Raw genomic sequence first — 14,107 nt, forward strand, 5'->3', positions numbered from 1 at the left:
AAACAGATTGGAAAATACAGCAATCTACAGAGGCGATGAAGAGAGAGACTCTTTAAGAGAAGATGTCATCGGAGTTCCTGAAGTCTTAGACGTGTTTATACACTTAGACGAGTCTGGGATCACAAGGTTTTAGTATTCGTCTAGGTCTCCCTTGGAAATCTAATGAGCTATTCATTTAAATAGTAGCTGTAGTTCATTTCATAAAATGATCCCCTCCTATCCTCCAATTGTGTCCATAGAACCTGACGTGGTCGTACCTGTGGCTGTTTCTTAGGGTCTATGTGGTTCCGGACACTGTGGACAGGGGTCAGAGTAGGGATTAATCCAAGCATAGGAGTTAAAGACTCTTGCATGTTGTGGTCCCTCTAAACACTTCCATTCATTAGTCAATTCTCTCTAAGCCCTCATCCTTTTGCCTGCTACTAGTAATCTCTATCCCCACCGGAAGGAGAACTCTAAAGCTGCCACCTCCTTACTTTCCACTTTTCACTTTTCTCTCTCTGTCTCTTTGTTTTTTCATGCTGTGCAGTCTTTGCCCTCCACAATCATTCTCTCACCCCGCTACTTCAGTCTCTCCCAGCTCCTGTCCACCCACCTCTCTTCCCCTCTCTCATGGTCTCATTCTCCGCCCTCTCAATTCCCCTCTCTCATGTCTTCTCACAGTTCTTCTTCCTCTCTTTCTTTTCCACTTTCCTTCCCTCTCTGTGCTAAGATGCCACCAGCAGTGTTCACAGCTGGGTTCTAATTTAAGGAAATGTGGTCATATGTACTACATATTGGATATTACCCATATAAAAACTCTGAAAACCATCTCTCTCTCTCTCTCTCTCTCTCTCTCTCTCTCTCTCTCTCTCTCTCTCTCTCTGGCAGAATCTTGATACAATCAAAAACGGCCCATCTATCCCTTTTCCCTCATTTCCCCTGTCGACACCCCCCCCCCCCCCCCCCCCCCACCTCCTCCCTCCTGAGTCCTGTAACCACGTTACATCTGTTGTGACACAATTATTAAAATGAGATGGGAATAGGGACAGGGAAGAGTAGTGATAAACAAGGAATGGAGAATAGTGATGGATTGGCAGTAGGTAATAGTCTCCCCCTCTGTTTTGTCTCTCAGACTAATTCAGTTGGCTTGATGGGCATGCAAAGCTATTAAGTGGAGCAAAAACATTTACATGACCCAAACAACAGTCTCTTCATTTTGCATTGATACACATGAATAATCCAATTTCTCTCTGTCTGATGCCACTCTACTGTGCTCTCTCTCACACACTATCTCTATAGTATCATCTACCCTCTCTCCTCCTCTATATCAAGAGTGTGACTCTGAAAAAAGATCACTATCTCTATCTCCAGGAAGTAACTGTTCTTAGACCTTTGCTAGGCCCTCTTAGAAATGAATGACATCGTAAAAACTATAACCATTGAACTGAATCGGATTGAATAACTTAGCATTTTTGCACTGCTCTCATACTGAAACTTGTTTTGAAAATGTGTCCCTTGCATGGCATGAATATATAACATTGTCCTCTTTCCCCACTTCCCATATTTACTGACTGACTGGGGCTTTGCCCTGATCTTCTCTCTTAAACAATAATAGATCCTATTTCCCTAGACAATTAATTACTGTGAATCCTCCCATCTTCTGACCAAAGCTTCCTCTATTCAAGGTGGATTAAACCAACATACTCTGGCCCCATCTAAGAGGTAGATTTCCTCTCCTTGCACTTCATCATTCTTCTTGAGTCTCTCACTTCATCATTCCTATTTTTCTCTCTCTCTGTCTTTCTCTCTATCTAGGCGGCAGGTAGCCTAGTGGTTAGAGTGTTGGGCCAGTAACCGAAAGGTTGCTGGATTGAATCCCTGAGCTGACAAGGTAAAAATATGTCGTTCTGGCCCTGAGCAAGGCAGTTAACCCACTGTTCCCCGGGTGCCGAAGACGTGAATGTTGATTATGGCAGCCCCCTGCACCTCTCTGATTCAGAGGGGTTGGGTTAAATGCGGAAGACACATTTCTGCGGAAGACACATTCAGTTGTCAGTTTAGGTATTGTCCTGATTTGTTTCACCTGTCCTTGTGATTGTCTCCATCCCCTCCAGGTGACGCTTATTCTCCCCAGTGTATTTATCCCTGTGTTTCCTGTCTCTCTGTGCCAGTTGGTCTTGTATGTTAGTCAAGTCAACCAGCGTGTTTTTCCTCGTACCCCTTTTGCTATTCTCTTTTTGATAGCCCTCCCGGTTTTAACCCCTGCCTGACTCTGGACTACTTTCCCGCCTGCCTGATCATCCTGCCTGCCCTGACCTTGATTCTGCCTGCCCTTTGGTACCTTTTGGACTGGTTTTGACCCTTTTGCCTGTACACGACCATTCTCTTGCTTTCCCCTATTGGATTAATAAATATTGTAAGACTCCAACCATCTGCCTCCTGTGTCTGCATCTGGGTCTCGCCTTGTGTCATGATAGTACGAACTGGCCTTGACAGACCCAGCAGACTTGGACCAGCTCCGCCACGCTGTCTCCCTGTCAGACAGGTCCTTCAGCATCTCCTGGAGAACCAATTGTTTGTGAAAGCTGAGAAGTGTGAGTTTCACCGCTCTTCTATCGCCTTTCTGGGATATGTCATTGCTGAGGGCAATGTTCAGATGAATCCTGGAAAGTTGAAAGCAGTGGTGGATTGGCCTCAACCAACGTCCAGGGTGCAGTTGCAACGGTTTCTTGGTTTTGCAAACTTCTACCGCCGTTTCATTCGGGATTACAGCACCCTGGCTGGCCCCCTCTCGGCACTCACCTCCCCCAAGGTATCGTTCAAATGGTCTCCAGCTGTCAACAAAGCCTTTGTGGACCTGAAGCATCAGTTCACTACAGCACCCATCCTCATCCATCCGGACCCCTCAAGTCAATTTGTGGTAGAAGTGGATGGTTCGGATGTTGGAGTGGGGGCCATCCTGTCCCAGCGATCTGCCCAGGCCCAGAAGCTTCATCCCTGTGCCTCCATGTCTCATCGTCTCAATCCTGCTGAAAGGAACTACGAGGTTGGCAACCGAGAACTCCTGGCGGTGAAGATGGCGTTGGAGGAGTTGGCTGGAAGATGCAGAACAGCCATTCCTGGTCTGGACCGACCATAAAAACTTGGAAATATCTCCGTTCAGCCAAGCGCCCGATCTCAAGGCAGGCCCAGTGAGCCCTCCTGTTTACCAGATTCAACTTTACCATTTCCTACTGTCTAGGGTCTAAAAATGTTAAGCCTGATGCTCTCTCCTGCCAATATAGATCCTCTGCCACATCCTCGACTTCCGACACCATTCTCCCTACCTCATGCCTTGCTGCCACTGTGGATCGGGGTATTGAGAACCTGTTTCGCAAGGCGCAACGCTCCCAGCCTGGACCTGAAGGGGGCCCGGAAAACTGTCTGTTTGTCCCTAACCCAATACGGTCCCGGGTCCTGGAATGGGCTCATTCCTCCAGGCTGACCTGTCATCCAGGGTCCCGTCGTACACTAGACTTCCTTCGTCAACGTTTCTGGTGGCCCACAATGGTCCCTGACGTCTCTGCCTTCATCACCGCATGCACTGTGTGTGCTCAAAACAAGACTCTGCGGCAAGCTCCTTCTGGCCTCCTGCAGCCACTACTGATTCCTCATCGTCCCTGGTCTCATATATCTCTGGACTTTGTCACTGGGCTCCCTCCGTCTGATGGCAACACTTTCATTCTGATGGTAGTCGACCGGTTCTCCAAGGCCGCCCCAAACTACCTCTCCCCAAACTACCTTCTGCCAAGGAGATGGCCCAGTTTATGGTGCAGCATGTCTTCCGGTCCATGGACTCCCGGTAGACATGGTCTCCAATCGGGGTCCTCAGTTCTTGTCTCAGTTCTGGAAAGCATTCTGCACCCTTATTGGGTCGTCGACCAGCCTGTCATCTGTATTCCATCCCCAAACCAATGGTCAGTCGGAGCGAGCCAACCAAGACCTGGAAACCACCCTGAGGTGCCTGGTCTCAACTAATCCCACCACCTGGAGCCGACAACTAGTCTAGGTGGAGTATGCACGGAACACCCTTGCCTGTTCGGCCACGGGACTCTCTCCATTTGAGTGTTCTTTGGGGTATCAACCTCCACTCTTCCCGGAACAAGAGGTCAGCGAACCCTCGGCCCAGATGTTTGTCCGCCGCTGTCGACGTACCTGGAGAAGAGCTCAGGCAGCACTGATCTGTCCTGATCTGTTTCACCTGTCCTTGTGATTGTCTCCACCCCCTCCAGGTGTCGCGTATTCTCCCCAGTGTTTTTATCACTGTTTCCGGTCTCTCTGTGCCAGTTCGTCTTGTATGTTAATCAAGTCAACCAGCGTGTTTTTCCCATACTCCTTTTGCTGTTCTCTTTATGATAGTCCTCCCGGTTTTGATCCCTGCCTGACTCTGGACTACTTTCCCGCCTGCCCTGACCTTGATTCTGCCTGCCCTTGTCACGCCCTGACCTTAGAGAGCCTTTTTATGTCTCTATTTGGTTTGGTCAGGGTGTGATTTGGGGTGGGCATTCTATGCTTTGTTTTCTATGTTTCTTTATTTCTATGTTTTTGCCGGGTATGGTTCTCAATCAGGGACAGCTATCTATCGTTGTCTCTGATTGGGAATCATACTTAGGTTGCCCTTTTCCCCTCCTTTCAGTGTGGGTAGTTGACTTGTGTTAGTGGCATATAGCCCTGTAAGCTTCACGGTTGTTTCTTCGTTTGTTGTTTTGTTGGCGACATTTTAAAATAAAGGAAAATGTACGCTCACCACGCTGCACGTTGGTCCACTTCCTTTAACGACGGCCGTGACAGCCCTTTGATACCTTTTGGACTCTGAACTCGTTTTGACCCTTTTGCCTGTCCACGACCATTCTCTTTTCTTCCCCTATTGGACTAATAAATATTGTAAGACTCCAACCATCTGCCTCCTGTGTCTGCATCTGGGTCTCGCCTTGTGTCATGATAGGTATCCCCCTTTCCATTTCTCTCTGTCACAAAGCTCTCTGCCCATCATCTCCTTCTTTTCTCTGGAAAATCTCTGTCATTAAATGACTCCCCCAGAATTTAACTGATTCAGTTTCATGGGGACAGAAGCTCTGGCAGCACTTCCTACTCTCATCCCCCTCAACTAGACACGATGACTGGGATCTTAGATGACAGGTCACTTCTTACACACACCACACACACACACACACACACACACACCGGCATGCGCAAACACAGGTACACGCACACACACGCACATACCCACCCCAGACACACATACTCAGACACAAATTGCACATAGACACAATAACATCTGACCTTTACTGTATATTTTTGTATTCCCTTTAGTCCACATAATTCGTTTTTATTATTGGACTCACACTCACCTCATAGTTCCCAATAAAGTGTATTATTTACTGGCAGCTCTATCCTCCAAGTAGTAAATAAGTAATGAGAACTTTGTTAAAATTCTATCGGGATTCCATCACACTCTACATCCCAACCCTCTCCTTGGCTCCTCTCAAAAAGCAAGAGCAGGCTTTACTAGAAAGGTACAAATCTCTCCTTAACATATTCCTCTCCCTCCCCTTCTCTTATCTATCCTCCTTTACCACATCCACCCATAAATGCTTCTCAGACCTTTTATCTCTCACCCACCCAACAACACAGAAAGTCTCTCTGTTTGAATCTCTCTCGTACTGATCTCTCTCAGCTTTTCATTTACCACTGACACATACATAATGATTTCAATTAGCATTTTCATACGTTACAGAAATGGGCATGAGCTTTCAGTCAGGACAAACCTCATATTGTCAGTGTAATTTTAAAGGGGTAATCTACAGTTGAAACAATAATAAAGCATACTCCCTGACACTGTTTCGGTAAAAATATGAGGGATGGGGCTGGAGAAATGTAGCCACTCTCAAATTCATAGACAGCGCTATGGATGCAAGGACTGACCATGACATCAACATTATAGTTTTAACCATGTTTTGAGGCTATGCAGTGTATGTTTATATTTACTTTGTTTACAAACATTTCAGTTAAACAAGCGTATAATTTGGGTTATGATGGGGTACGTCAGTTGAACTAAACTTTTAGGCATTTATACATTATATTGTTCAAGGTACAATGAGTACATGTAATTCATTTATACATCCAAAAATGGATGTGGCAGCTGCAGACTCTTTTAAAGAGTGTTAGAAGAAGGTTGAGATACAGTTGAGGTCGTAAGTTCACATACACTTAGGTTGGAGTCATTAAAACTCGTTTTTTCAACAACTCCACAAGTTTCTTGTTAACAAACTATAGTTTTGTCAAGTCGGTTAGGACATCTACTTTGTGCATGACAGAAGTTGTTTTTCCAACAATTGTTTACAGACAGATTATTTCACTTATAATTCACTGTATCACAATTCCAGTGGGTCAGACGTTTACATACACTAAATTGACTGTGTCTTTAAACACCTTGGAAAGTTCCAGAAAATTATGTCATGACTTTAGAAGCTTCTGATAGGCAAACTGACATAATTTGAGTCAATTGGAGGTGTACCTGTGGATGTATTTCAAGGCCTACCTTCACACTCAGTGCCTCTTTGCTTGACATGATAGGGAATCAAAAGAAATCAGCCAAGACCTCAGAAAAACAATTGTAGACCTCCACAAGTCTGGTTCATCCTTGGGAGCAATTTCCAAACGCCTGAAGGTACCACGTTCATCTGTACAAACAATAGTACGCAAGTATGAACACAACAGGCCCACATAGCCGTCATACCGCTCAGAAAGGAGACGCGTTTTGTCTCCTAGAGATAAACGTACTTTGGTGCGACAAGTGCAAATCAATCCCAGAACAACAGCAAAGGACCTTGTGAAGATGCTGGAGGAAACGGGTACAAAAGTATCTATATCCACAGTAAAACGAGTCCTATATTGACATAACCTGAAAGGCCGCTCGGCAAGGAAGAAGTCACTGCTCCAAAACCGCCATAAAAAAGCCAGACTACGATTTGCAACTGCACATGGGGACAAAGTTTGTACTTTTTGGAGAAATGTCCTCTGGTCTGATGAAACAAAAATAGAACTGTTTGGCCATAATGACCATCGTTATGTTTGGAGGAAAAAGGGGGAGGCTTGCAAGCCGAAGAACACCATTCCAACCGTGAAGCACGGGTGTGGCAGCATCATGTTGTGGAGGGGCTTTGCTGCAGGAGGGACTGGTGCACTTCACAAAATGGATGGCATCATGAGGTATGAAAATTATGTGGATATATTGAAGCAACATCTCAAGACATCAGTCAGGAAGTTAAAGCTTGGTTGCAAATGAGTCTTCCAAATGCACAATGACCCCAAGCATACTTCCAAAGTTGTGGCAAAATGGCTTAAGGACAACAAAGTCAAGATATTGGAGTGGCCATCTCAAAGCCCTGACCTCAATCCTATAGAAAATTTGTGGGCAGAACTGAAAAAGTGTGTGCGAGCAAGGAGGCATACAAACCTGACTCAGTTACACCAGCTCTGTCAGGACGAATGGACCAAAATTCACCCAACTTATTGAGGGAAGCTTGTAGAAGGCTACCTGAAACGTTTGACCCAAGTTAAACAATTTAAAGGCAATGCTACCAAATACCAATTGAGTGTATGTAAACTTCTGACCCACTGGGAATGTGATGAATGAAATAAAAGCTAAAATAAAGAATTCTCTCTACTATTATTCTGACATTTCACATTATTAAAATAAAGTGGTGATCCTAAGACAGGGCATTTTTACTAGGATTAAATGTCAGGAATTGTGAAAAACTGAGTTTAAAAGTATTTGGCTAAGGTGTATGTAAACTTCCGACTTCAACTGTTTATGCATTTCCCAATATTAGCATTTGTGTTACATTACCTATTCAACGTTGAGATATCTGGTCTGTATATGTACACATGTACTGCATGTGCAAATTCAGAAATGGTTCCATTATAGTTGGTTCCATTATGTGCATATTTGCAGAGTGTAAGGCAAAATGCACAGCAATGTCAATGCACCACACTGAAATTGCACTGCACTGGAGAGCAATAGAAAGCAGACACACATACAGGACTGGTAAAGTGCTGACAGACATATAGAACACAGAGGTAATGGTGACAAAATGCAGACATGGTACCAACAGACAAATTGTAGACATGCAGACTGAACAGAAAGTGTGAGCATCGCAAGAGCAGAGTAAGAACTGAAGTCATGAGATGAACCACAGACAGTAGTCAGAGCTGCAGAACAGACACGGCCCCATTTTCTACACCTGCCCTTTAGATAGATGAAGAGGGGAAGGATAGTCAAATGGCAAACATTCATATTTTGGTGACACAAGAATGCACTGTGATGAAATAGATCCCTCTATTTGTTCTGCCTTGCAGAATAGGCAGTTGATATTTTAGACAGTTTTTCTATGCTGGTATTTTGACATCTTTTGTCAAGATAGAGATCTTCAGCAGCCTCACATTTTGGAGAGGGTGAAGCATGAGGATAACCGAGTCTGACTGAGGTCTGAGTGTAAGTGTGTGTGTGTTCAGTTAAATGTAGGGAGCTCTGCAGCTTACTCAGACACGATGAACGGAACTGTCTGTAAGCCTGTTGGGTCAGTCAGACAGACACAGACAGCGTGAAATCCTGTTTCAAACTGGCTCAGGCAGACAGAGAGGGTCTATGGCTCCATTTACCAAATACATAGCCAGTTAATGAGTACATGTAATATGTGTGTTCTGTATGGGACAAAGGTTTGTGATGGTATTGCAGTGTTATGGACAAATACGTGCTTTGATTTATGCATTTTTATAAGAGTAAGCGCATTGAGGTAGGTGTGTGTGTGTGTGTGTGTGTGTGTGTGTGTGTGTGTGTGTGTGTGTGTGTGTGTGTGTGTGTGTGTGTGTGTGTGTGTGTGTGTGTGTGTGTGTGTGTGTGTGTGTGTGTGTGTGTGTGTGTGTGATTAACTCAGTGTCCTGAATATTGACAGGGTGTTGGTCAAATGACTCCCTCTGGTGAGAGAGGCAAAAAGAGAGAGAGGAAGACAGGGGAGAGGAAGACAGGGGAGAGGGAGAGAGAAATACCGAAATAATGTCAAAAATATCATTTTTTAAATAATTGTTTGTAGGCTATAATTTTATTTTTAATATTTTTTCTTTCTTACAGTGTTCAGATTGCTGAGATTCACTGATTTAATCCACCCCATCCCCTGGTCTGTGTCTCATAGCTCTACTTGGCTCTAAAACAATTGGCAGTGTGACTGTTGCAAATGTGCCGACAGAGCTGTGTTTAAAATTGAAATTAGACAATGAACAGTACTAAAATACAGCTTGATATTCAGAGAGGGAGAGAGGGTCAAGGGAAGTCAATGAAAATATATAAATTGAGGGAATACACAAGTATTGTGCAAACAAAACAGGTGCATATACACAGCATTTTAACCTTTTTGTTATCCACATTATTGCAGCATTTACAGGTTTGTATTGTTTGCATTTTGAATGCCATACTGCTGAAAGCCCTCTCTGTCTCCACCCCCACCCCCTCTTTTTCTCCATCGCCCACTCTCTCCCACACAGTCATGTACTTCACATTCCTTGGCTGTGTTCCATCTTTAAATCCATCCCATCATACACCTGTTATCCAATTGTTCTGTCTCCCTCTCTTTTCCTTCTCATTTTCTTCCTTCTGTGTGTCAGTGCTTCAACTCATTTAAATTCACAGGCGGTTAGAGCCTCCTTTGGCTATTTCTGTTTGTCTAGTACAGTACATTATCCCATATAATTCTTGGTACCTTATCATTAAAGCAATTGATACTTGTAAGGATACATACAGTATGTCACATTATATATGAATATTGACAAATGTTCATTATTTCATGTAGATTGAAGTAGCTTACTCTCTCTCTCTCTCTCACTCTCTCTCTCTCTCTCTCTCTCTCTCTCTCTCTCTCTCTCTCTCTCTCTCTCTCTCTCTCTCTCTCTCTCTCTCTCTCTCTCTCTCTCTCTCTCTCTCTCTCTCTCTCTCTCTCTCTCTCTCCTCTCTCTCTCTCTCTCTCTCTCTCTCTTCTCTCTCTCTCTCTCTCTCTCTCTCTCTCTCTCTCTCTCTCTCTCTCTCCTCTCTCTCTCTCTCTCTCTCTCTCTCTCTCTCTCTCTCTCTCTCTCTCTCTCTCTCTCTCTCTCTCTCTCTCTCACTCTCTCTCTCTCTCTCTCTCTCTCTCTCTCTCTCTCTCTCTCTCTCTCTGCTCTGTTCTACCTGCATAGTGAAAACAGATCATCAGGCTTTCTGGAGCATGCCCTGTGTTTCCCACAGAGAGAGAGACAGAGAAAGAGGGAGAGAGAAGGGAGCAAGAGAGAGCGCAAGAGGGGGAGGAGGGGTAGCAAATGAGGTGTGGGCAAAAATATGGGGGACCAGGAGAGGGGGCCAGAGCCTACCCCTGGAAAGCCAGAGAGAGAGAGAGAACAGTGTTGCATCCAGTAGAATCCTATTCAGCAGTAGCAGACATGCTTGATAGTACTGTGTGCTGATCAGCAGGCTCCTTACCACTGGGCAGGAACGCCTTTGTGTTCCCCGCTGCAGTGGGGGAGCGCATTTACTGTCGTGCCTGAGGGGAGAAGCCAAGACAATCCCCCAATCAGCCGTCAGTGGTTTCTGTCATCTTCTGAGTGTGCTGATTGGGATTTATGTCCAACCTGAGGGAGGCAGTGTGCTTTACACTCTGGCTCTATAAACCACCTGGATGGACGCTTTTGTCCCTCCCAATGCTTTTGTTTCTAATTGCGGATTTTTAAAAGAATGACCAACAGACAAAAGGTGGATTATTACTGCAGATCTGGTACCTCACATTCTTGATTTGATGTTATTTTCTTCCTGCAGTAGAAGATGGATGAACTTTCTTTTTCTGGGCTCTAGTTTAAGCTTTGTTTTTGTTTGTGAAGACATAGAGCGGCAGAAGTCCTTTCTCATCACTACATTTTACATCTCCTCTCCTTCTTTCCTCCGTGGATCTGTAGAATCCTGAATGAGTCCATACCTGTTAGACTCAGATCATTCACATGACAGACTGTGGGTCTCAAAGTAGAGGTTTTACAATAGTGGCCAGGTAAGAATTAGAATGTGCATACATTCACATGCGATGAAAGGCTCTATGTGGAACTGAACATGGAGCGAGCGTAGGAACCGTTGGGACATTTGACACGCCTGTTTGGCTTTCAGCACCTGCTGTGACTGTCTGACACAGTTCTACAGCTAGACTGGCATTGGCTCTGGTGCTTACTGCTTAGCCTAAGAGACTGGGAGTTTTTTTTACAAGTGTGTGTGTATGTCTCTGTGTGTGTGTTGATCTTTTATATTGGAGTTAGTTATATATTGTGTGTATGTGCCAGTGTCAAGGATAACACTGAGTGTCTGGAGATAGTACAGGTGGGTGCAGTCAGTGAGGCTTTGAGGAAGGATTACAGAAGCTAACACCTTGTTTTTGACAGTAGCTTGGCTGGGCAGAGGTGAACTTTTCAAAGCATAAAATGTTGAGTGATGTCCAGACTGCAGGGCCTTCTGGAGGAAGTACTGATAAGACTTAAAAGTTTAACCTAGGTAATGAGACCGAGACAGTCAGGAGAGATACAGACTGTAAATGGTTACAAGGTTACAGTATAATGCAGTACGTTTCCACTTCAGCATGCGTTATCTTAGGGGATAATGAGAGAAGGAGTGCAGGATTTAAGTCAATACACTGAGTTAGTTCACTTAAACAGGTGAAGGACGGATTGAAGGATAGATAGGAATGAGAGAGGAGGAAGAGGTAGACTTTCAATCAACACATTTTAATGAGGAAAACAAAGACCCTTAAACCTTATATTTCCAATGAAAAGCCCATTATTTTACACATGGCTTATGGTGGTCTTAATGTTGACTAGTCCTGATTTCACCAATAGTCCTGCAAACACAACATGTAATTGATCCCTTAGAGGTTTTGATATAGATTTTTGCATATGACTGAGTAGGAAGGTTCCTGTTCTCTAACAGGCCTATAATTGAATTATAATTTTCCATTCAGTGACAGATCAATAGCCTCCAGTGTTTCAGTTGATTGGAAATGCACTGGTTTAGCTTATCAATGAGCCATAACTGTCAAAAGAGCTGTCTAGAAACCTGAAAGAACACCTGAAGCTGAATCTACCAGTCTGTCTCACACACCTTCTGCAGACAACTGTCTTCTTTCCTCAAACACTCCACAGTGATAATTTACATGATATACATTTTGTATGTAGACCAGTGTCAGTGAAACAGTTGTATCCTAAAAGTGGGTCTTAACGTCTGTTATTCTGACAGATACACAACATCAAGCAGAGAGGTGCAGTTGAGACAGCAGTTTCCTCGTCTGTTGTTGCCTCACTGTGATTCGTGTGCAGGTGTGCGTGTTATTGGGTTTCGTGTAGCCAATACATACTGCTAATCTTAGCTCGACAGCCAGGGCTTGAGATTCAGTAGGTAGGATAGATTGTTCAGTGGGCAGATTATCTCTCTCTCCTCTTGGTCTGTTTCAATGGAGGTAAACCAGAAGATGTCAATGACCCCAAGCACAAATGAAAAAGTACTGAGGAGTCCATTGATCCTGAAAAGGTGAAAGTACCAGAGCAAAAGAAAAGTGAAACCTGAGAAAAAGGCCGTCAGAGGGATAACTTATCACACAAGCCAGACTCGAGCAATCCTTCTAAACCTGGAAAGCGAAGAAGGTGGGAAACTCGAGAGGGAGTGTTAGGGGAAAAAGAGGGCAAGAAGTTATTTGATATCGGGGCCTGTTTGCATCTGAAACTTTGAAAGAGTTTCTTTAAAAGAGTGCTGAGGATTAGCTGAGCTGAGCGTGAGACCAGAGAAAGGTGTGGGCGAGTTCACTTTGAGTAACATTGGGAAAAACGTCTCAGCTAGTTGAGAGAGACAGCTCAAATGGTGACTGTTCAACAGAAATCATGCAGAATTAGGCTGAATACACTTTAGGTCTAGGTCACATGATTGATTATTATTGACAGGTGATTGAATCATTATTGAATAGTTATGATGGACTGTCTTAAATACATTACAACACAATAACACCGATAACTGTCAGTCCTTTCAACCCATCCTCAGCTCCCTTGTCAACTTACTCATCTCTCAGTCCCCCCCCCCCCCTCTGACTCACCAGTCCAAAAATCCTGATGGAGTCACGCAAAACCTAACCTGAACATAACCACTCCACGCTTATGAAGACAACAAAGATATGTGTACTCTGCAATGGGGACAGAAACAGATGGGAGGACATCCAAAACCCTTTTTTAAATGTAGGGATTAGGTTTGGACTGTAAAACTTGACATCTGGAACGAGGATAGGAACAGGACACAGGGACACAGCCTGTTTTTGGGGACAGAGAAACTCTGGTATCCATAATCCACAGTGCCCTGACATAAGAGGGGTTGCCACTCAGGACCTGTAGGTCTGTGGGGAGCTCTCTGACTGCCACACCGAAGGGCGAGAGAGGTGTTTTTAGGTACTGTTCTCCTGGTTTGGCCCCGCCTGGCCTGAGTCCAGGACACCATGGGGTGTAACATGTGTATGGTTCAGAAGCCTGAGGAACAGTACAGGGTCATGTTCCAGGTGAGTTTCTCTCTCTCTCTCTCTCTCTCTCTCTCTCTCTCTCTCTCTCTCTCTCTCTCTCTCTCTCTCTCTCTCTCTCGCTCTCGCTCTCGCTCTCTCCTAGCCTAGCCTACTGTAGTACCAAGCCTCTTAACATTCTCCTCTCTCCTCCTCTCTTGCTCTCTTGATACTGTCACAGCGTCTTCACATTGACACCTTTCTGATACAGTGTCTGTCTGTCTGCAATCTAATGACAGTATGTGTTGTTGTATTCAGACCCATAGACTTTTTCCACATTTTGTTACTTTACAGCCACATTCTAAAATGGATTAAAAAAATAATAAATCCTCATAAATCTACACACAATACCCCATAATGACAAAGCGTAAACAGGTGTTTAGAATCTTTAGTAAATGTATTAAAAATAAAACAGAAATACTTTATTTACATACGTATTCAGACCCTTTACTGTGAGACTCGAAAATGAGCTCAGGTCCATCCTATTTCTATTG

General features: G+C 44.3%; 1 protein-coding gene across 3 annotated transcripts in view; it reads left to right on the top strand.

The window, feature by feature from the left end:
* Window positions 1–10,371: 10,371 nt before the first annotated feature.
* Window positions 10,372–14,107, top strand: part of LOC129829851 (PDZ domain-containing protein 4-like) — a 36,261-nt gene continuing 32,525 nt past the window's right edge. For 2 of the 3 annotated variants that reach the window (XM_055891834.1, XM_055891835.1), the window contains exon 1: window positions 10,373–13,616. In XM_055891834.1, the coding sequence (XP_055747809.1) occupies window positions 13,557–13,616 (60 nt within the window). In that variant the 5' untranslated portion in view covers window positions 10,373–13,556. Of the gene's footprint in view, window positions 13,617–14,107 lie in introns of all 3 variants that reach the window. The other variant, XM_055891836.1, reaches the window with a different exon arrangement.

This window comes from Salvelinus fontinalis, chromosome 31, assembly GCF_029448725.1.
Source record: "Salvelinus fontinalis isolate EN_2023a chromosome 31, ASM2944872v1, whole genome shotgun sequence".
Taxonomy (NCBI): Eukaryota; Metazoa; Chordata; class Actinopteri; order Salmoniformes; family Salmonidae; genus Salvelinus; species Salvelinus fontinalis.